We start from the raw sequence: 23613 nt of genomic DNA, 5'->3' as shown, positions 1-23613 counted from the left end.
TAGGAAGTCAAGCCAGTCCTTTACCATACACCCCAGGGTAGTGGTTAGAAACCACCCTATTGTCAAAATTTCATCCAGGAACTCTTCGTGTCAGCTAGAAAAATCACCCTGTATTTAGTTTATTCAGTACATTTATTAAAACTTCATTAGCTAAACTATTATTACTGATGCATTTTAAGGATAATTTTTAATAAATAATTTGATAAAAATATTGGGGAAGTTTCATTTTTAATAAAAGTAAACATGCAGTTTAGAGCACTATAACCTTCATATCCAAGTCACAGCTTAACTTTTAGTGGGACTTAGTGTTATTAAACTTAAGTTGTAACTCAAAGTATAAAAACTGTAAAAAATAGCCATGTGGAAGTGACATTACCATTACAAATAAATAACATTATCTCCTCAAGTGAAGTGATTTTTCAAATTAAATGAGCCAGTTAAGGTGTTGATATGGTAACCACTGTTATGATAAAATAAATATTTGAGAACATAGTTATATAGTTCATGATGACTTTCATCAACTGGTGAAATACCACCACTTTGCTTATTGGAGGCTTGAAGTGGTGAAACCCTAGAGCAAAGTTTCCGGCATCCCCCTCCCCCCATACTTCAACCCATGCACTGTACTAAGTACTATAGGTTTTGATACCTTTCGTGTTTGGGGTTTTCATAAAAAAAAATAGCTAAAGCTGAAAGTACTGTCTGTAAACTCATTAAAATTTTAGCAAAAGCTTATTTCTTGGTACTCACCTCCTCAGGTGAGTACCAAGAAATAAGCTTTTGCTAAAATTTTAATGATATTTGAGAGAATTACTGAATTATGGGAAGTGTGAACTTGTGGCTATCTATATATATTAGAATACTGTATATTCTAATTACACATTTGAATACTGTATATTCTAATGTGTAAGTCAATCTTTGAAGCACTAAAAGAATCATCTGAAATTTTAAAGTCAACGTGTATGCTAAGCATAAAATCCTAAATCTTGAATTAAAGGCATGCATTTAGGGGTAGAATATACACACAAATTAATACCACTATATTTACAATTCATTACATATACATGAGAATCTCATATTCCAGGAACTAGCACATGCCAGGATTTTTTTGAAAATTCATAATTCCAATTTTTAAAGTTATGCACATAGCTGCAGAATGATAGTTGTCAGCATTAATCACAACACCCATACCAGAGGCAGCACAATTCTGCTGCCAGTATGTATGTTGTGGTCCAGTTTTTTTAATAAAACATCTAACCTAGTCAAGCCAAGGCCAAAAATTCAAGCTCCATCACTTGTGAAACACTACAGACTGATCTCAAACTCATCGTGCCTATTGAAGCTGCTAGAAAAAATACTGCTACCAATCCTCAATAAACAGATCCTGCCAAACAACCCCCACCCCACAAATTCACTATGCACTTCCACACAGATCAACAGTGACCAATCTTCTAGCAACTACTAACAGAATCCTCACAGCCTTTGAGAATAGAGAACTGGCAGCCATCTATGTAGACATCGAATCTGCATTTGACGCTGTGCATAGCCCATCTCTCCTAAACCTATTAGAGAACCACTATCAGTTAAGTGGTGAGATCTTAGCTTTCCTCACATCTCTGCTGCATAACCGCATACTGAAACTGTCTGTGGATAACTCTCAATATTGCAAAGTAATCTCAGTTGGAGTCCCACAGGAGGCAGTACTGTCTGGCTTCCTCTTCACCTCTCTCATTGCTCCACTGGTAATCCAAAAGCTGAATACCCTGGTATATGCCGAAGACCTAAAGGTACTCACACCAATTAAGACAAGCCAAAACCCTCACCAAATCTCAGAAGAGCTAACCTCCACACTGACCAAAATCTACCTACCTGAAACATTTCGGTCTGTGCATCAATCCTGAGAAGTCAGAAACGATGGTCATCTCGTTAGAGCAACATCCAACAAAAATCTATCCAGCCCTAAGTTGAGCCCCCATCCTGCTTGTTCAAAACCACATTGACCTGTGGATCAGATTTGACTCAAAGCTTCTCTTCAGCCAACATATAGACCTGCTTCTCACAAAAGCCACCAGACTGAGATGGATATGCAAAGCAGTATCTACAACATGTAACCGACAATTCCACCATGGTCAGATATATTGCTACAATAGTTTATCCCCCACTTCTCTATGCTGCAGAGATTTAGGCATCCGCATCTTCCACAACCATCAAACCAATGTTCTCCTCTGAGTACTGGCTCCTGGGCGCCTCCGTAGCCAGGTGGGAAGGAGCAGCAGTGCGTATCACACGCTTCTTGATTAGACCGGGGTTTGAGCCCATCACCACCAAATACGGAGGATGCGGAAAGGTCAGGCAATGACCACCGCATATTCCCTGAGCAATATGGCCTTAGTTGCTAATGCTCCAAATAACAAACAGAACAGAAACACTACTGGCTCCTCAAGTGGGCTTGCCACAAGCTTAACTACCTCTCCAGCTCTGAACCACTGCTGTGGCCAAAACACTCAACCTGGCTCATTGATGAAAGGAGACTTGTTACAACTTTCAAGCTCATGAATGGCCTTATCTCCTCTCCCTCCTTCTGAGACAACTGTGCATGGAGGATCCAAGTGGCACATCTGCGAGCAACTCCACAGCTATGCCCTCTTCAAACACGTCTTCACCTGTTGGACCAGTTTCTTCCTCAGCAGGTGTTATCATGCATCCAAGATTTAGATGTCGATGTCAACAAGTTTAGTAGGGATCGAAAATAGAGAAAAAGAATATGTGGTGGATGGCCAAGGTCACCAATATTATAACCTGTGTCCCAAGCAATGTAAACTCTAACTCAATTCAACTCAATGTCAATAATTATGCAATTCAATATATATTCTTATGTAATGTATTTTGTAACTAACTGACTAATGGTATATACACTCACTTAATGTGTTCTGTATATTGTACACTCAATTCATTTCTTTTTCTAGTACTTTATTTAATTTATCTATTATTTTATTTAATGCTTTTGGTGTATTCAGGCAACCTTGTCTTTATAGTAAATTAACTCCTGGCCATTATGCTGTGATGGGTAGTAGCAACTATACTATTGTAAATCATCATCTATGTGTTGCAATAAAGATTCTTCTTCTAATTTTTAATGCGCCAAAATGCAAGGTCTTACATTGGAGAAGAGCAACCCCAAAAAAATTATATATATTCCACTTTGCTTATTGGAGGCTTGAAGTGGTGAAACCCATGTTTAGTCTCTAGAGCAAAGTTTCCGGCATCCCCCTCCCCCAATACTTCTCCTTCAACCCATACACGGTACTAAGTACTATAGGTTTTGACACCTTTCGTGTTTGGGGTTTTCATAAAAAAAAAAAAAATACATTGGGTGGAGTCGAATTAAAAACAGTAGAGGAATAAAGGGATCTGGGAGTTACGATACTGGCAGATATAAATTTTCTGAACAGTGTAAACAGGCAGCTAGGAAAGCCCGTGGTGTCCTATCGATGATTTATCAAACATTATCCTGTAGAGATAGGGAGGTCATAATTCCACTGTATAAGGCAATTGTAAGACCACAAAATTGGAATACTGTGTTCAAGTATGGAGACCTCATCTGAAAAAAGATATTGAGCTTCTTGAATGGGTCCAAAGACAAGCAACTTGAATGGTGAAATGGGCAAAGGGACAACTGTATGAGGAAATACTCCAATTATGTGGGCTACAGAGCTTGGCAGTCAGGCACCTCAGAAGTGACCTGATCTTTATAAGGCAGTGAGAGGATTAGTAAAGTTTTTTAAATTAAAATTTTTTAAAAAAAATTTTAAAATTTATTTACTGTTCTCCTAGGATTGGTGTACATGCAAGTATACATCTTACTCTTAGTTACCCTAACAGATTCCATGTATTTACTTGTTTCGTGATGACTCCCAGCGGTTCTCGAAATCCCCAGCAACTTGCTTTCCAGGTTGCCACATTCCAATAGAAGCAGTGCAAGAATCACTTCCACCTCTGCCTTCTGCTTCTCTTAATCTATTAGTGTGTGTGTATCCCCCCCCCAAGCTAGCAGTTTGCCGACCCACCTAACACTGCCTCAATAGCATCAGCAAATATTCTTGCATCCTTTCTATTTAAGTGTATTCTACCCCTGTAGAAGCACTCTCTCCTGTCAACAAGTACAGATGCTGAGAAAAATTCTAGACAATGCCCTCACTGTATACTCCCTCCTGTCGTGTCTGGGCAGAATTGCAGACACTGTCAAATTTAACCCTAACTCTCGCTGGCGCCTCCGTAGCCAGGTGGGCAGGAGCAGCAGTGCGTAGCACATGCTTCTTGATTAGACCGGGGTTCGAGCCTGTGCCCACCAAATACGGAGGATGCGGAAAGGTCAGGGAATAACCACCACATATCCCTGGAGCAATATGGCCTTAGTTGCTAATGCTCCTAAAAACCAAATAACAATAACAAACCCTAACTCTCGACTTTTTTTCAACATTGACCTGTACTTGTTAATTACGTCTCTCCTACACTTAATGTCATTTGTGCCAGTGTGTACACAGTATCACGTTTTGTGCCCTTAAAAGGTGATATCTGCTCTACAACGTCAACAACCTTTGCCTCTGGCAGACATATCCTGGTCCTATTCCATACTTTTTGCACATTATATTTCCTGTTTCACTGACAATTTAATCTTTGACAATACCTAGCTTTTTATAGTAGAATATTGAAGTTTAACTTAAAAGTGATAAGCTCTTTTATACCTTGCTTAGGTTTTCAAAGCAAGAAACAAAGAAGATGGTAAATTTTATGCAATAAAAAGATCTAGGGAACGTTTTCGAGGAGAATCAGATAGGTAAAGGCTTTTTGGTGTTTTTTTTCAAATTTCAGAAAACTATATGCCACCTACAAGTTACTTTTAAGTTTTCCAGTTACTTATTTTAATGTATTTACTGATTTTAATGCAGATCTTCAAATAGACCTCTGGGGTTGGGAATATTCATATTCATAACTGCACAATCCCACCCCAACCGTTATTAAATAAAATAAATAAATAGCATTGTGATATATTAAAATAATAATGATGCAAATAAATGAAATAAATAGAATGATATAATTGCACCAGATAAAACTGATAAAAAGGTAACTGTCTGTACAATAAAATATGAAATTTTAAACTGCAATGAATAAATTACAATAAACAACGTAGATAAAACACAGTATGATAAAAGCGCTAAAACACCGTAGCGTTCGGAGGCATCCGCCTCCTTTTTCAACAGTGAGGTTTATCGTACAGCACATCCTTAAATATCATCAGGCTCACGGTTCTTAGCATGTTTCTACATTATGAATATGATTTTAATGCATTTTTAAAAATGTATCATTTGTGATTTATCAGTAACAGAAAAATCTGGAAGAAAAGTGCAATTTGCCTGAATTGCACCATGCATCTGCTTATGTAAAATTTTTTGTTGCATTTGCTTGAAGGATTTATCTTGAGCATGAGATCTGACATAGAAAGTAAACCAGTGCATGCTTTATTTTAAGATTAAAATATTAAATAAAAGACACTAAACTACAAAAATATCATAAAATGAACAGAACAATTAAATGCCACTTTGGAAAACAAATGACAACTGAAACAAAATTATGACTGCACAACATCACTTCAAAATCAGCCCTTTACTTCAGCTGTGAGACTTGGGTAATAAATAAGAAAAATGTGCAAAAACTAGAAGTAGCACAAATGAGATTTTTAAGACCATTATTAGCTTTACAAGACTAAATCATCAAAGAAATCTAGATATTCATGAGAAATTAAAAGTAGATAACATAGTAAATGACATAAAACGGTATCAGAGAAAATGGATCAGCCACATAGAAAGAATGAACCGAAACCAGATCCCAAAATTAGCCTTTAACTACAAACCCACAGGCAAAGTGTAAAGTGTGTTAGTTGTCTGATACCAGGGGTTCCCCCATCTCTGCATTGTGTACTCTATTTGTGTGACACAGAACTCTGTGAAGGCCAGAGATTTAAAAAGTGTGTGGGGAGTGGTTTGTTGTGTAGTGTTATGTTCTGTTGTTTCTCTGACCATTTAGCCATCGGGCTCCTATTGGGACCCACTGTTGCCCACACTGCCATGAGGAGGCAGGTCAGGCACCCAGTAGATTATTTAAGTACTATTCATATAAATAATCTACTTGATTAATAATCAAGTAGATTATTTATATGAATGATATACAAAACCTACAGGCAAGAGAGAGATGTGGGTCAACCAAGACAACGAGGTGAGATCAAGACCACCTCCAAGAGCTACAATGAAACAGGTCTTAAAAGACCTAAGCCGGATCAATTTCATGATATTTTAAAAATGAAAAACTAAAAATTAAATTAAATTAAAAATTTTAATTTTATTTTACAAAGTAGTCTTTCTAATTCTAATATTTTATTTTTGTAGTCTTTCTAATTTAAAAAATGCTATTTATAATTTTTTTCCATTATAATGTTAAAATAAAGAATAACATTACAATATGTACAATTTTTCTGTATTGCCTGCCTATTTTTAAACATAGTGAATGATATACAAAATGTGCTATGTGCCTGTTCATTTAAAAGCTTCTGTGCTTTGGATGAGCTGATTTATGCTTGCATTTTGAAAAACTGCCTTTAAAGTACAGGTAGCATCCACTGAACATGTAGGTTTTTAAAACTTGTATGTTACAAAGGAAGATGTTTCCATACCACCCCAGAAATCTTTTTTTACTTAAAATTAAAATTATTGATAAGATCTGTAAAATAACAAAAGATACATCTATTTACATGAACAAAACAGTATATAAAGGCATACAAACATAGTATATAAAGATCATATAAAAATCATATAACGTATCTTTATTCTTTGTATTTCACCATCACTTTCATTGTTGGATAGTTTGAACTTATATCTAAATTTTATTCTCTAGTTTACTACGTTCATGATAGCAATGTTCTCTTCAAAAGAGTTATAGGTGCACTTTTACATATACAGTAGACTCTCGATTTTCCAGGATAGATGGTAAAAGTGGTGAAATCCATGTTTAGTCTCTAGAGCAAAGTTTCCGGCATCCCCCTCCCCCCATACTTCTCCTTCAACCCATGCATGGTACTAAGTACTATAGGTTTTGATACCTTTCATGTTTGGGGTTTTCATATAAAAAAAAAAAAAAAAATATTCATGGATAATCGATTTCCCGGTTAATCCAAAAATACAGTAAGTCCTCAACATACATAAGAGATACATTCCAGGACTTCCTACGTAAGTAGAGTTTTACATAACTCAGGAATGACTAATAAAATATTGCTGCTATATCATCAGAAGAATGAAGAAAAATAGTTATATATTTTTAATTAGTTCAATTAAAAACTTTATCTGGGGACAGCGGTGAAGTAGCCCGAGTGGCACATAAGAAAAGAAAACATAAAAGGAAGAAAAAATGCATGTTATTGTACTGTAAAACTGATATGTATTTTGTAGCCTTGATTATTATAGTTGACCTTCATTGGTGCCGACCGCTTCTCGTATTCTGTCTTTCTCCTTTTTTGTCTTCACTGTTGCCACTGACAAATCTGAATTCCGCACGATACTTGTTAACATTTGGCCATTTTCATACGTCGTTATTATTTTAATTTTCTGATCCAACTCGATCACTTTCCTTTTCTTGGTAGATTTACTAGTACCGCTGTCACTTATTCTCTTAGTTGGCACCATGATAACGGTCAAAATGAAATTTTCTGAAAAGAATTTCACAGTGTTAAGGCGAAAACTCACTATTATCACTCACATTTTACTAAAGCACATTTCTGGAGGTCACTGCCATAAAACAATAAAAACAATTTGCACTTTCCGGGTCATTGGGCTTTTCTGTTCGTGCATCTAATTATAAACAGGTAGTTAACTCGATCTTATTGCATTTGCGATAATACAGATAGCTGGGATTCTGTGAGTTTTTTCATTATGGTGATATGTGTGTCCCTTTCACTTGAAATCTTCAGTCATAAAAAAAAAAAAAAAAAAAATACAAATAACGAACATAAGTTGGGGACTTACTGTATCAAAAAATGGTCAGCAACCTATGTAAAAAGTATGGCGATAGATAAAAAAATGAAAAAAACTTACCATGCACTACCGCGTGAACAATACAACGCGTCCATTTATTTTTTACGATGTTGATTTTAAATCTAGCAGCTTCCCTTTATTTTTTACAATGTCGTATATGGTTTGGTCACCAACATTATAATGGTTCATTAAAGATTTAGCAGATGCACCGTTTTCAAACTTATGAATAATTTCAAGTTTTTGTTTAATTGAAAGCACAACTCTTGCGTTTGCTCATCATTTTTGCGATTTCTAAAAAAAAAGAAGAAAAAAGTTACTATAAAAAAAAAATTCCGACATCTCTGACATAAATAACGAAACAAAATTTTTCCATTTGCGGTGCGACGGAACACAACAATCGATGTGATGCACTAAATCAAACTAAACATTTGTTGTTGTTTTTTTTTTTTTTTTGAGCAGCGGGTGTGAAGACAGCAGGGGTTACAAGATAACAGGTACACTAATCTCCCAATGACGACTTATAACGCTGCTTCTTGTCGCTTATTTGCGACTTGCAAAACATCTGTTTATACCTATTCTAGTTATTACTTGAATTTTATGATTTCTGATTTTTTTTTTTTTTTTTTTTAATTTGGAATCTTGAAGTGTCCTGGTTAATCCGCTTCCTGGTAAATCCGATCCTGGTTAATCAAGAGTCTGCTGTATTTAATTTTTAGTGTCACCCATTGTGATCAAAAATTGTATTCAATACCATATATGTAATTCTTAATGGTGAGAAACATACAAGTACAACAGCCAACACAAACAGCCAACACAAAAAACTTTTAAATGAAGGTTGTCCTGAAATAAACAGTGAAATGCATTAAATCAAGAAACAGTACAATTTATATGTATGTATGTAACAAACACTAATACCCTCTGGAAGCCTTTTGAAACCGTGTACATGATATTGTTTTTTTAGCACATTTTCACCTTCTTCATTGAAAACCTCTTGATTTTTTAACAGACTGTGGCAAAATATTACTATGCAAAGTACTATAAATTACTCAAAGTGAATAAAATTATTTTCAAGTGAAACGAATGATACCTAGAGTACTGTGTACAGGTCTGGAGGCCTTATTTTAGGAAGGATGTAGAGTTGCTAGAATGAGTACAAAGAAGGGCAACAAAATTGGTGAGGGGGAACAAAGAGGTGCTCATACCAAGAAAGGCTTAAGTTCTGCAAATTGCAGTGCTTGGAGAGTAGGCACCTGTGAGGTGATCTGATTGAGGTGTGTAAGGCCTTGAATGGCTTGAGCAAGCTGAATGCTGATGGGATTCTTCCTCTTGCTCAGATTAAGAACCTGAGGAAAGACAGTTATAGAATAGATGTGCAGAAATTTCCCTGTAGCCAGCAGGTAGTTGATTGGTGGAACAGACTTTCATCTTTTGTTGTGGAAGTTGATAGCCTAAATAAATTTAAGGCTGATCTGGACAGGCATTTGAAACGAATGGAGGGGCGAAATGAAAGGGTTTTTTTTTTTTTTTTTGGCTGATGTTGCATAAGCTTGCTTTCTTGCATCATATGCCTCTACTAATGCTAATAGCATGCAAGTGATATGCTGTGGCACATGGCACTGCACACATGGAGGTTCTTAAGCAGTAAGCATGCTGTAAAATTAAAAGTACTTGAAATTAACAACTGCTTGATATTAGCATACTGAACTCTGTGCTAATTTCAGCAATACTTTTTTTTTTTTTTTTTAATCACCAGCCATGTGCTGTAAAGATTTGGTACACAGTTTTATTTATTTGTTCTTTACTTGTGTTGAGTTTGATTTATGTATTTGGAATAATAAACTTTTGATAATTTTAAACCTCAAACCAGCAAAGAACAAATAAACCTGAGTACCAAGTCTTTACAGCACACAGATGAAAATTAAAAAAAAAAGTGTTTGCTTCAAATAGCTCAGACATAGGGATATAGTGTTACTTGGTGCCAGGCATTTCCCACAAACTTGCTGAATGTCACTATAAAGAAGTGTGAACTCTGCAAAGCCAGTCATAAGTATTAGGTAGGGTTTGTGTCTGATGTGGTATCTTGTTTCTGTTGTATGACTGGTCTCTTAGCAACCAAACCAGGAAAGCTGCTGGCTAGTTTCTGTCCCTGCCACAAGGAGGCAGGCCATCTACTTTACTGTTTCAAAGAACTACTGGCTGGATTGCATGCACTCTTATCAAGACGAGTGCAGGCAAGCCCATGAGAAAAGAATATGATGTTAATAGTAGGAAGAGGTTGGATAAAAGAGGAAGGCATAGAAGGGATATTAGGAGAGACATCCCCAAGTTAAAGTATGGCATAGAAACCTGTAGTAGGGAGAGACCCCTGAAGAAGGTTTAGGAAATCCATGAGTAGATTAGGGAAAAGATAGAAAGTGCAAAAGTATATGGTCATACATTGGCCTACAGAAGAGCCATTGAGGACAAGATCCCACACCAAGGAAGAGGTCCTTGGTGTCAGCATAACAGTCCCACTGCTAGGATACCCATGATTCAGCAAGTAAGGTTTCTATAAGGTTGTGGAGCCCTGTAAGAATATAAGGAGTCAAAGGACCTCCAAACTCCATGAGGTAAAAGTAAAGACTCCTAGGTGTCAGTAGAGGTAGAGCCATCATAAGCAAGGAAGATCCCACCTGAGTTTGACAGCCAAGGCTAGTAGGAGGTAGTTCTAGAGGAGCCGGCAGTATCTAAGCTTGATGGCAGCAAATAAATCCCACAAACGGCATAGAGTTCAATGCGGTGATATCAAGCAGTTGTTAACCTAATGAGCCTTTACTTTTATAGCACTCTTTTATTGACCACTTAAGAATGACCAAATATGCGCACCAGTGGTACGTTAATAATAATATATCATTTCAATCTGTTAGTGTCGTGTGCATGTTTAAATTTCTAGTTTTAATGTTACTGATTTCAAAATACCAATTTCAGTTATATAGATGAGTATATATATATATATATATATATATATATATATTTGTAGGCAAAGAAAACTTGAGGAAGTCCAGAAACATGAACAGCTTCCAAAACATAAAAACTGTGTAACATTCATCAAAGCTTGGGAAGAAAGGCAACATTTGTATATCCTAACAGAGCTGTGTGAAACCAGGTACCTCTCCCTATATTTCTATTCATTTGACATATTACAACTTACTATTATATACAGTAGAGTGTCGAAAATCTGAACATCAATAATCCGAACAAGCCAGTATTTATTATTTATTTTTTATGCTGGCACCATAAAATAATTGCAGTAAGTGCTGGTTATTGTGATCATGTTTGCAAATTGAATTTTGATTCATTAAACGGCAATTCTAATAAGTGAAAATTGGATGAATGTTATTCACAGGCTGTAAAAATGAAGATATAAAGCAAATTTACACCTTTTCCCCCTTACCAATTAACAGAATTAAATATGTGAAATCTGAAGAAATTATCCACAGGGCAGCAAAATAAAAATAAATTTATGTTTACGTATATAGCTTAATTAATATACAGGCAGATCTAGCTTTACGAGTTTTTTTCCCAAGTATCAACAAAATTGAAAATATGAACATTAATTGCAAAAAATGAATGTTAAACATTCATAAATACTGCATTCCAAACCAAGTGCATAGCTATACAATACAGTGAGCCTCGTTTTACAATATTAATCGGTTCGAGCGACACCATTGTATCATTAAAATACCGTAATGTGAACCCAATAACAGATTGTTTTTTTGGTAATTTGTTTTGAGATCTCGGAAGTTGAAATTTTCGCTATACAACTAAGCTATTTATCTCTCTAAAATGTCATTTTTAATGTCACGAGCATGAGCATGACCTTAAGGCCATATAAAAGGTTGTGAGCATGGTTTGTAAATTGTATTAGTTACCAATTCAAATCATTAAAATGCACTTCACTTTCATCGTTATCATATGTTCCATTATAAGAATCAATTTCAAACGCCTTTGTGATATTTTTCTAAAGCACATTTCTGGAGGTCACTACCATAAAACAATAAAAACAATTTGCACTTTCCGGTTTATTGGGCTTTTCTGTTACTTACTGCAAGCAATTATAAATGGGTAGTAAACTCAATCTTCTTGAATTTGCAAAAATACCAATAGCTGGAATTGTGTGATTTTTTTTACATTATTATGGTGAAATATGTTTCCCCTTTACTGAAATCTTCAATCTTATAAAAAAACAAAAATAAATTTTCAGAATCTTCTCTTCATTCCTTTTTTTTTAAGCTTCGTAAACTTGTTACTTCACGCAAATCGTGTTAGTTGCAATTAGTGTGTGCCGTTAAAAAATGCTTATGCATACAATTATGAAATTTATAATTAAAAGAGAAGATTATCTTGGAAACAAATGCCTCTTGAAACATTTCTGAAGAAGACAACTCCTTGTGCAACAAACCAACGAGTGATCAACGATTGTGCATTGTCGATGATGATGATGAAGAATAAACATTCTTTAAAATTTGTAAGTCGTAAATTTCTCTATTATTATAATTTGCTTGATTTTACAGGCTGCATTTTTATTTCTTTTGATAAATCAATCATTGTTTAAACATAAACTAATTAGCTAACTAATTTCATTGTTGAGAACGTAACCCCTATTTTTAATCTTATGTCTGTGGGAAATAAATTCCCACTTTACGAGTGCATACTAGGAACGAATTAACTTGTAAAATCGAGAACTACCTGTACGTACAATACTAAGTAAACATAACACTTTATAATCTGTTATTCAACACATCTTGTAATCCGATATTTCACTGACATTTTTTGGGGGTTGTAAAATCAAAACAGTAAAAAAAAGATAAGCATCAATCGAAAATAAAGAACATGGCATGCAAAAATTACAACTAACATGATATGTGCAAGTGAAATGCGTAATAAAACTGAACAGAGTTTTATTTTACTGTACTGTAGTTTTCTTCGCCTTTTAAAAGGAAGCAGAAATTTTTAATAATTGAATCGAAGATTGAGATTTTAAACAGACTTTCAAAGGGTCTTTGTTAGCAAAATTTTACGAGGTTGGAAAGTCAACCATAACAGACATTAAAAACAACAAGGAAAAAATTTTAAAGTTTGCATTGGAACTTGATTCAGATGGTGCAAAAAAAGGGGGGGGGGGAAGAAAAAACTATGAGAACACCTAATGAATGAACCATCCCTCAAAGATACCGTTTATTTGTGGTTCACATAGAAGCAAAGTTTTTGAGAATCCATATCTAGACCATTATTGTGTGGAGAAGTGCTGGATTTTAACAAAATATTACACAGTTCCTTAGATTTTAAAGCCGGTATTTTTATTTCTAAACTTACTAAACCTTTTGGCTTAAAATTTATAAGCGGATACCTCTTCCGATTGATCGTTGTGAGTAGCAGTGATTGACGTGCCTAGTCCACTCTGGTTAGTTTTAGTTAGGGCGTTTATCCCCCCCAGTTGCCACTGTTTTAAAATCAGGAACTCGTTTTCTGATTTTAAAACAGTAGCGAGGGGGCACCCTAAGACTAACCATAGTGGGTTAGGCATGTCAATCACTGTTACTCGCAACGATTAATCGGATAAGTTCAAAAATCCAAACAAATCAGAAGTCCAAACTGCCCAGTTAGTTCAGATTATCGACGCTCTACTGTAATTAACTTTTAGAAGTAATTAAACTTTTTAATAAGCCAGTATTTTTTTAATATCGGTTCAGTATTAAAATATAGGAGTTCAGTTTATAATATTTAATATTTTAATAAATTTATCATGGTGTAAATAATATATCTGAGCATTTCACAGAAATGATTTTATAGTGCCATCTTAAACACCATTACTTTATTTTGGATTATCACAGGCTTAACAAATAAATAAAATAACAGAAATTTAGAAATACTATCTCCTCAGTGGTTATCTTTGATTTTGTAGTGCAAGTGGCTACCTGCCACTTACTTGGAGAAGTCTAATTCTTATCCCATCTGAGAATGAAGGAATTTTTATAAAGGCATTTTGAAATAGGATTGTAGGTGAGTCCCTTTCATGCAGAAGATAAATTGGGGTGTCCCCATGAATTCTAGTTTTTTAAGCCCCCTTGCAACATGCAAATAAGCCCAAGAATCTACAATTATACAAGTTGGTATATGATTAAATAAAAAAAAACAGAAGAGAGCGATCACATATCATACCAGTTGAACCGATGCAGTGACAAAAGTAAGCTATGCCAAGGAACCCCAAATAACCAACTGCAATTCCTTTATAGTTCTCTTTTAATGCTGAGTTTAAAACCTGACGAGTCCAGTCACCTTTTCAGTATAGGAATTTGTTTTGAGACTTAAAAACATTTCTGAAATGTTGACACCCTCAGTTACAGTGTTATTCAGTAAATTGAATGTGTAGGAAATCCTTTTTTTTTTTTTCCCACCTCTGGGTAAACCATTTAATTTTCAAATATATAAAGTGGAGGTCTCTGTTTTTATTCTTTGAAATTTAATCTTTTTGAATAATTTTTCTTAAGAATTAAAAATCCAGTGAAATAAAATAACCCAACTTGTTATTTTATTGGGTTGTTTTTCACTTATTTTATAGTACCCAATAAAATAGTTTATGATATTTTTAGATTAAATAACAATACCTAATAGGATTTTTTTTCCCTCCCCACATCCAGTCTCAGTAATTATTCTGAACAGAATCATGATATCCCTGAAGAAGTGGTTTGGAATTACCTTGTAGACTTAATACAGGTAAATGCAAAATTGATGTTTTTACAATGACACCTGCTTTCAATTAAAATTTTTTGATATTTGAGTAATTTTGTTACGTATATTTTAGGCAGTCAAACATCTTCATGATCATGATTTGATTCACTTGGACATCAAACCAGCCAATATATTTATCTCAAAAGAAGGAATTTGCAAACTTGGAGATTTTGGTTTAGTGTTTGATCTTAAAAAAGTAAGTCTTTTTAATAATTATTTATTTTATAGTTGTATTTTTGTGTCTGTTCATGTTCAGAATTTATGAATACCCGTATTGATGGATATTAACCACCTGTGCTATAATTAAATTGTATTCTAATTATTATCAGAGATGGGTGAGTTACCTTTTAAAACCAAGTTAAATTGGTTGAATAAAAAGTAGCTGGTTAAGTTATTTCATGAAAAGTAATGTAAATTACTTTCACGTTTGTTTATTCTTATTCTTCTTCCACTTGTAGTGAGTAAGTTTTTTTTTTTTTTTTTTTTTTTTTTTTTTTAATTAAAGAATACTAAAACTGCTTGGGAAATGTGAATGTGAATGAAAAATGTTTATTCTCTTATTTTTTTTCTCAGAGATATCTTAATTATCTAAAATATTTGTTATATTTCAATAAAAGCTTCATTTCAGAATTTGTATTGCATGATTTTCCTCTTCTGTCTTGAAATGATGTTCCTGCAGCACTAAATATTCTGAATGGGCTGATGATAGAAGTCCTCTATTGTAGCATAAAAATAAAAAATTAGAGATACCCTAATTGAAGAGATCTTTTTTGGGAAGTTATTATAATTGGTTTATTAGCTAATGAATCAATATTTCATGACCTATTTTGGAATTTTAAAAAATCATCTTAATTCACAAGATGGCTTTAGAAAAAGAGTTTTTCCTAAAAAAAAGGCTGCCACAATATGATACTCTTTTTATTGAAGCAACTCAAATCTTAATAGAAAGAAATATTTGATATTTTTTTAACAAAAAATATACAAATCTGCAAAAGGAAAGAATGGATTATTGAAGTAAAAACTTCAACTGTTTTTCTCACATTTAGTGCAGGTTTTGCGTTTCTATCATTAAAATTACATTTGTTACAAACATTTAAAATTGGCTACACCTTTTTGGGACACTCTGTATAACAAAAAATATCAAATATTTGCATATTTGATATATTTTATTATATATATTGCTTCAAAATTCTCAGATTTACTTGTTTAGCATCTGCTTATCTGATGGCTTTCATGATGTATTATGGTAACATGACCACTTATATCATGTCTTAAGTTTTCAGTAGAGTTATAACCAGCAGCCACAAGTAATAGGGCCAAGCTGTCTTTTATGGCTAAGCCATCTTTCTACTATAGAGTATGCACAAAGTCAATTTCAGCACGTAGGAGTAGGGAACTCAGCTTGTTGTATACACTTCCAGCATTTTGGTGGAAGCACCATGGCCACTGATTGCTCATTTTCAGGGAGTTGGAATGAGAATCTTCAATAGACTATATTAGAATGCACTGATTTGAAAGAGAAATGCTGCATGATTACATCCTACCACAAAATTGATTATCTATTTTGAAAATGCTTTTATTCCTGTTAACTGCTAAAATTCTTGGAATTAATAGTTCAACTCTTGCACCAAACTATAAATGAGGATATTAGATGATTTCCTTATTTATAATTTGTAAAGATTTATTTTCAGTTTCAGGTTTTTTTTTTTTTCCAAGATTCTTAGTTCATTCCATACTACAACTTGCTTTTGACTAGATTGAAGAAAATATTTTATTTTCACCTATATATCCAGAAACCAAGTAATTAGAAAGCTGAATCCATCTTTTGTCTTTGTGCATTATAGACATAAAATCATCCACAAGTTAATTGCCAACTTCAGTTTCATTCAAAAAGGGAAAGCCAAATAAATATGTCATCCATTTTACTGCATCTGATTCTGAATTTTTATATTCACAGATTAAACCTAATTCCTGGATTCTCAAAACCAAACTTGCCCTAAATGAAGCTGACATTCATTAATACTAGTTTTGTGTTAAAACAGATCTCACAGCTTTGTGAATAGCTATCTCAAAATCTATAATTATAAATTGTGACCTCGATACTAAATTAACAGTATACCCTTTTTCAATAAGATATTAATTATTATTATTATTATTTTTTTAAATACATTCCTTTTTGATGGGACAAACAAAATGCTAATGGAATGTAATACCTTCCTACCAGAATATGTAATGTAAATAATTGACAAAAGTATTTTTCACAATAAGTAAAAGTTCCATGTGAATAAATTCTGGGAGTATTGCCTAAAAATTTCACATAAGTATCATATGAAAATACTGCCATATTATTCTCTATTGCATATATAATATTTTCGAAACATGTAGTGCTTACGGATACTGATGAGTATTGTCACTCTTCCTTGCAGGTAAACTACTAAAGTGGCTGAAGTTATTTAATTTAATGTTATTTATATCTTTCATGTTAAAGTTTCTGGAATTTCAAAGTAAATTTTTATAAAGAAATGAACCCACAATCTGAAAAAAAGATAAAACAATTAACCATTGCACAAAATAACAAATTGATAGTTTTGAGCATTGATTCTAAATTACAAATCACTTTTTATTTTATGTTAAAAAGAGTAATAAGGTCTTTCCTAAAAATAGGAACCAGCAGTCTGTCACAGGGAAAAATGATGTACTTTTTCATCATTACATCAAACAAGATACCGGTTGTATTGCAAAAATAGTTGCAGTTTGTATTTATAGAAATTGTTGTAATGTTTGAGTAAAAGTCATATATCGGATTTTGGGATCCTGGTAATCTTAGTCAAGATTATGTAGCCATGCTGCACTTAAAATATTTACTTTTCAGAAAATTTGAGCCAACCCCACAATTCTTTGTTATTGATTTTTCATTTGACTTTATTTAAAACAAAAAATTTCAAAATTGCAAGGTGCTAAAAAGTATTAAGTTAAATTAACAGTTACCAAAAATAATAGCTTTTAACTTAACTTTGTAATGTGTTACTACTCAAGTCTGATTTTTACATTTTTGGCTGTCATGAAAGTTTCCTCTAGAAACTATATTACATTGTTAGTGAGATAGGCTTATTGAAATCAAGCTTGCCAATTTAGAGCAATTCCATTTGAATGGTTTGAGAAAATTTTAAATAAATTAGGTGTGAGAGTAATGTTTTAAAGTTTTTAAACAATTTTTTTAAAAAGGTTTTTTCAGAAAGTAATGTTTTTCAGTTTACTACATATCATCTGAATAAAGTTTTATTTGACTAAGGAATGCTTATTTAAACTGGAATATTCCCAGATGCATCTCCAATTTTTTTTTTTTTTTTTTGTTCAAATAAATTTTTTTACTCCAGAACCTGGAGAGTTATACCAAACAAAAAGTTTAAGTAAAAACTTATCAGTTTGTCTCTGATGACAGCAGGCTGGTATCGGGTGGAGAAATTAAAGAATATTGGCATTAGTTGAGGCATATGATGAAAGAGAGCAAGCTTAAACAGTATCAGCCAAAAAAAAAAAAAAAAAAAAAAAAAAACCTTCCCATTTTGCCCATCTGGTCGCTCCAAATGTTTGTCTATTTCAGCTATCAACTTCCACAACAATAGATGGAAGTCTGTTCCAGCAATCAACTACCTGCTGGCTAAAGGCAAACTTCCGCACATCTATTCTACAACTGTCTTTCCTCAATTTGAATCTATGCCCCCTCAGGTTCTTAATCTGAGCAAGCGGAAGTATTCCATCAGCATTGAGCCTGCTCAAACCATTCAAGGCCTTATACAACTCGATCAGATCACCTCACAGGTGCCTATTCTCCACATGCTGCAACTTGCAGAACTTAAGCTTTTCTTCGTAAGTGCATCCCTTTGTTCCTCTCACCAACCTTGTTGCCCTTCTCTGTACTCGTTCTAGCAACTCTACATCCTTCCTAAAATGAGGCCTCCAGACCTGTATACAGTACTCAAGGTGTGGCCTGACCATTGCCTTATACAAAAGGATAATCACCTCCTTGTCTCTGCTAGCAAAATTCCTATATATCATTGACAAAACTGGCAGCTTGTCTGCACTGCTCAGAGAACTTCATATCTGACTGCACAATTACCCCCAGGTCTTTTTCATTCTCCACCTCCCTGAGTGTAGTACCACACGGTGCATTTCTTTTGGGTTACTGCTACCCATATGGAGTGCTTTGCATTTGTCAATGTTAAACTTCAGTTGCCACTTCTCAGCCCACCTGCCTAACTTTTCTAGATCCTGTTGCAGTAACATTCTGTCTTTACTGTCATTAACAACCCTGCCAACCTTTGTATCATCTGCAAACTTGGACATTAAGCCTGATATACCTTCATCAATAACATTGATAAATACACAAAACAACAATGGGCCCCGCACCGAACCCTGGAGGACTCCGGTAATAACATTAGTCCACGTAGAGTAGTGTCCATGTATTACCACTCTCTGCCATGTCCCACTCAACCATCCCTTTATCCATTGCAGTAACTTGCCCTTAATGCCAAACCACTCCAATTTGTGCAACAGTATCAAAAGCTTTCCTGAAATCCAAGTATATGATATCAAAATTATTTTTTGCATCCAGTTCCTTTGTGACCACATCGTAGTATCCAATCAAATTGGTCAGATAAGACTTCCCCTTAACAGATCCATGCTATGTCTGAGCTATTACTGTTGTCTTGTCTAGGTGATCCTGTATCACCTCTTTGACCAGTGGCTCCATTATTTTCCCTGGAACAGAAGTTAAACTAACAGGTCTATAATTATTTGTATTACCCTTTGAACCCCCTTTGTGAATTGAGTATACATTTCCACATCTCCAGTCCGTGGGGACCTCCCCTGACTCTAAGGATGCTCTCATAATTATGGCTAAGAGTTTTCTTACTTCCCTTGCTGCCTCCTTCATTAAAACTGGATAGATTCCTTCTGCCCCAGGTTCCTTTTTTATGTTTAACTTCAACAATTTCTCCTCCACTTTGCTTTCAGTTATTGCCAAATCACTTAGCTCCCTGTTAGAGTTTCATAAATTGCTCCCATTCCCCTGCTTGAATAACTCCTCATGTGTGAATGTAGATGCGAAATACTCATTCAGTGTGTCAGCTACCTGAGCATGATCATCAATAGTCAACCCATCTATGTTAAGTGGTCCAATCTGATTCATCCCTTTCCTTCTAGAGTCTACTTAAGTAAAGAACTCTTTGCTGTTTTTCTTTGCATCCTTTTCCAAGGATTTCTTGTAATCTGCCTTCGCCTGCCTAACCCCCCTTTGTGAATTATAGACTAGTTTATATTTGCCGTAGGCTTCTGTGTCACCTGATACTTTATATGCATCCCATACATTTTCCTCCTCTACCACAAGCCTCATTAATTCATCTGACATCCATTTAGGCCTAAACCTTGAACAGTATGTCTTAGTTGGAATGAAAAGCCTAGTAGACTCCAAAATTAAGTCCCTTAAGGCTTCCCATTTAAAATTCAACATTGGTAACATCATCAGTTGATCCCACCGTATAGAATTTAAAAACTGTCTGAAACCACTATAGTCACCTTTACAAAAAAAAAAAAACCTCTCCCTTTACCCTTGATGCTAGTTACATTTTTAAGTAAATCCCACATCAGTACACTGTGATCACTGTCACCTAGTGGTTCCTATATCTGCAAATTCTTAATGCATGAATAATCACTGCTGATAATCAGATCAAGGGTATTACTCCCTCTGGTTGCCCATTGAACATGTTACTGTAGAAAACAATGCTCCAATAAATCCACAAAAGTCTGGCTAGCGTGCGAGTTACCAATGCACAAGTTCCAGTCAATACCTGGAAAGTTAAAATCCCCCATTACAAGACATTCTGATTTACTGGCCCATTCTATTTCTCTGCACAACTGTTCATTGTACTCATCAGAGTCATTAGGCCTATAATCTCTCCTACTCTCATTTTCCCTTTCTCAGTGTTTATGTCACACCAAACAGACTCAGTATTGCCCTGTACACCCATGTCAACTGGATGCACTTCCTTGGATTTTGTGTTTCTTAACTAACAGCATAACTCCTCCTCCCTTCCTACCCTGTCTCTACTTTCTGTACACATTGTTCTCCCAAAATTCCAATTCTGCACTGATTATATCTGTATGACACCATGTCTCTGATATCTCAACAATATCTGCCTTTGATATCTTGATCAGCACTTCAAATTCATCAATTTTATTTACTATACTTCTGGCATTAGTGTACATGAAAGTATACATTCACTTCTTACTACTAGTTACCTTAACACATCCCATGTATTTACTTGCTCCACGACTCCCAGCAGCTCTTGAAGTTCCCAGAAACTTGCCCTCTACGCTGCTGCTCATAACAATAGAAGCAGTGCAAGAATCACTTTTGCCTCTGCCTGCGGCTGCCTTTAATCTTTTAGTCTGCGAATCCTCCAAATCTAGAAGTTTTCCAACCCACCATAACACTGCCTCGATAGCATCAGCAAATATTTTTGCACCCTTTCTATTTAAATGTATCCCATCCCTGTAGAAGTAGTCTCTCATGTTAGCAAGGACAGACCACGCTGAAAAAAATTCTACCCCTTGAGCCTTGCACATTCTCTCCAGGGCCGAATTGATTGACAAGGCTCTCATCATATACTCCCTCCTATCGTGTCTGGGAAGAATTGCAGACACTTTCAAATTTAACCCTAATTGGCAACTTTTTTCCAGCATTGACCTGTACTTGTTAAGTAAATCTGCAGATCTCTTACTCTTAAGATCATTAGTACCAACATGTACAACAATATCACTTTTTTTGCCCTTAAAAGATGACATCTGCCCTACAACGTCATCAACTTTTGCCCCTGGCACATATCCTCGTCCTGTTCCACCTATCCGTTTTGCATGATATATTCTCCATCTCCCTGACAATAGAGTCACCGACAATAACTGTTTCCTGTGGGACCAGCGCATTCTGCCTTGGAGATTGCCGCTGTGTTGCCTGATGCACAGGAGTGAGCTCTGGTGTTCAGTTGGGTAGCTGAGAGCTTGATGAGCCCCTCATATTAATTTCTTTGAGGGCATTTACCCTACACCTCAAATTCTCATTAGAATGCTTAGTTGGCACCTAATTTCTTCAATCTCTGCACCTAGCACATAAAAAGACATCCTCCTTGGCTTGATCATGTCCTGTTCTAGACAGGTCTGCAAACATTTCACACATTGTTTTAGACTGTGGTGTGTTAGAGAATCGCCCTCTTTGTTTCTCCTGCAAGCCACAGCATTCTAGCTATTGTGTGAACGCTGCTTTGCTGCTATAGTCTGGGTCATGATTCCGTTAAGTATCATTTAATTAACAATGAACTTTAATAAGATTAATAAATTTTACTGATTAATTGATTATACTATACTAATCTAACAGATTTCCAGTGCTACACATTTCGCTATCTAGTTTTATGTTAACCTTACGCTATTCCGTATCGTATACAATGGTGGCAAGTTACGAACGTAAAATCTACGGACACTAAGTATTAACTTTGAAAATCGTTATCTAAATTCAAAAATAAACCACAGAGCTTGGCTAGAACTATAAAGCTTCTTATAGAAAATAATTTAGTATAACAATTAAGCCAATAAAATGACTAAATATAAATGAAAACTTAGCATTCACCAGAGCTGCAAAAATCTTGGTCAACGTGGTAATAGCCTCGTACTCAATCCGCAGGAGATGTCGGTTTCAGTGAGGTTTCACTGTTCATTACTTTTTTTTGGAGAGGTTTGAGTTGAAAGCATGGTGATGCCCTTCGGAATTAGACCTTGGCCTAAAATGGAATGTGTTACTAACATTCTCCAAACACTTTGATTACATCAAAGCAAAAACATATGCAGTGCTCTGGACTGTCAAACAGGAGCTAATCGGCATTAGAAACCCAGATCTTGTTAAAAAGTATATCTCTTGAAGTGTATACTTCCCATCCTACTGTATGCTTCACAGATTTGGTCCTCTGCCCCACCGAGCAACCTGAAAGCTTTCCTCAGTATTGAATACAGTTCTTGAGATGGCTGAACAGGATCTCGAATCACCCATTTACTATCTCTAGATCCATCCTACTTTCCAATCTCAGTATTTCATCCTGGAGACAGACAATTAACACAAGAAACATTTTCAAATTAGCCCAAATGTTAACAGGAAGATTAGATGCTCCTAGCATTGATGGCTTGTTTCACTCTCATCATGAAGCCCCAGGAATGTTGAAACATGATATCTTCTTCAAAGTAACTTAAAAAACCTTGACAGCCTAAGACGGTTTTTTCCCGTAAACACGATAGATCTCTTCAATCGACTAAAAATTGAACCGGAAAAGCTCTGTAACAACAACGCTTACATGTTGCAGGTCTTTGCCGACTCCTATCATCTCTTGCAACTTTAGTGCACAGCCACTCAGCTCAAAACTGCATTTAATTTTGATCCATTTTAACTATATCTTCTCATTATTCTAAATGTCAACTTAAGATGTCGAAATTTTTAAATATTCTAATATAAAATTATAATTACATGTGTATTTCAAAATTTTGTATTCAACCTTTCAGGGTGAATGTTCCATGGACTATGTAACCTTTTGCTCATGGGGTCTGCTTCACACCTTAGAATGTAACTCACACCCTTCTAGCCAATGGCTCTCAGGGGCATCTCCTCAACAGAGAAATAAATTGATAATAATAATAATTTTTGGTGAATCATCTGTCCACT

General features: G+C 35.0%; 1 protein-coding gene across 2 annotated transcripts in view; it reads left to right on the top strand.

The window, feature by feature from the left end:
• Positions 1-23613, top strand: part of Myt1 (protein kinase, membrane associated tyrosine/threonine 1) — a 102880-nt gene that overhangs the window by 15618 nt on the left and 63649 nt on the right. The window contains exons 4-7 of one of the 2 annotated variants that reach the window (XM_090371414.1): positions 4755-4837; positions 11101-11226; positions 14762-14837; positions 14926-15048. In XM_090371414.1, coding sequence (XP_090227540.1) covers positions 4755-4837; positions 11101-11226; positions 14762-14837; positions 14926-15048 — 408 coding nt within the window. The remainder of the gene's footprint in view (positions 1-4754; positions 4838-11100; positions 11227-14761; positions 14838-14925; positions 15049-23613) is intronic. The other variant, XM_090371415.1, reaches the window with a different exon arrangement.

The sequence above is a fragment of the Mastigoproctus giganteus genome, chromosome 4 (assembly GCF_048544385.1).
Source record: "Mastigoproctus giganteus isolate SK-2022 chromosome 4, ASM4854438v1, whole genome shotgun sequence".
Lineage (NCBI taxonomy): Eukaryota > Metazoa > Arthropoda > Arachnida > Uropygi > Thelyphonidae > Mastigoproctus > Mastigoproctus giganteus.
This window is presented reverse-complemented; position numbering and strand designations above follow the sequence as displayed.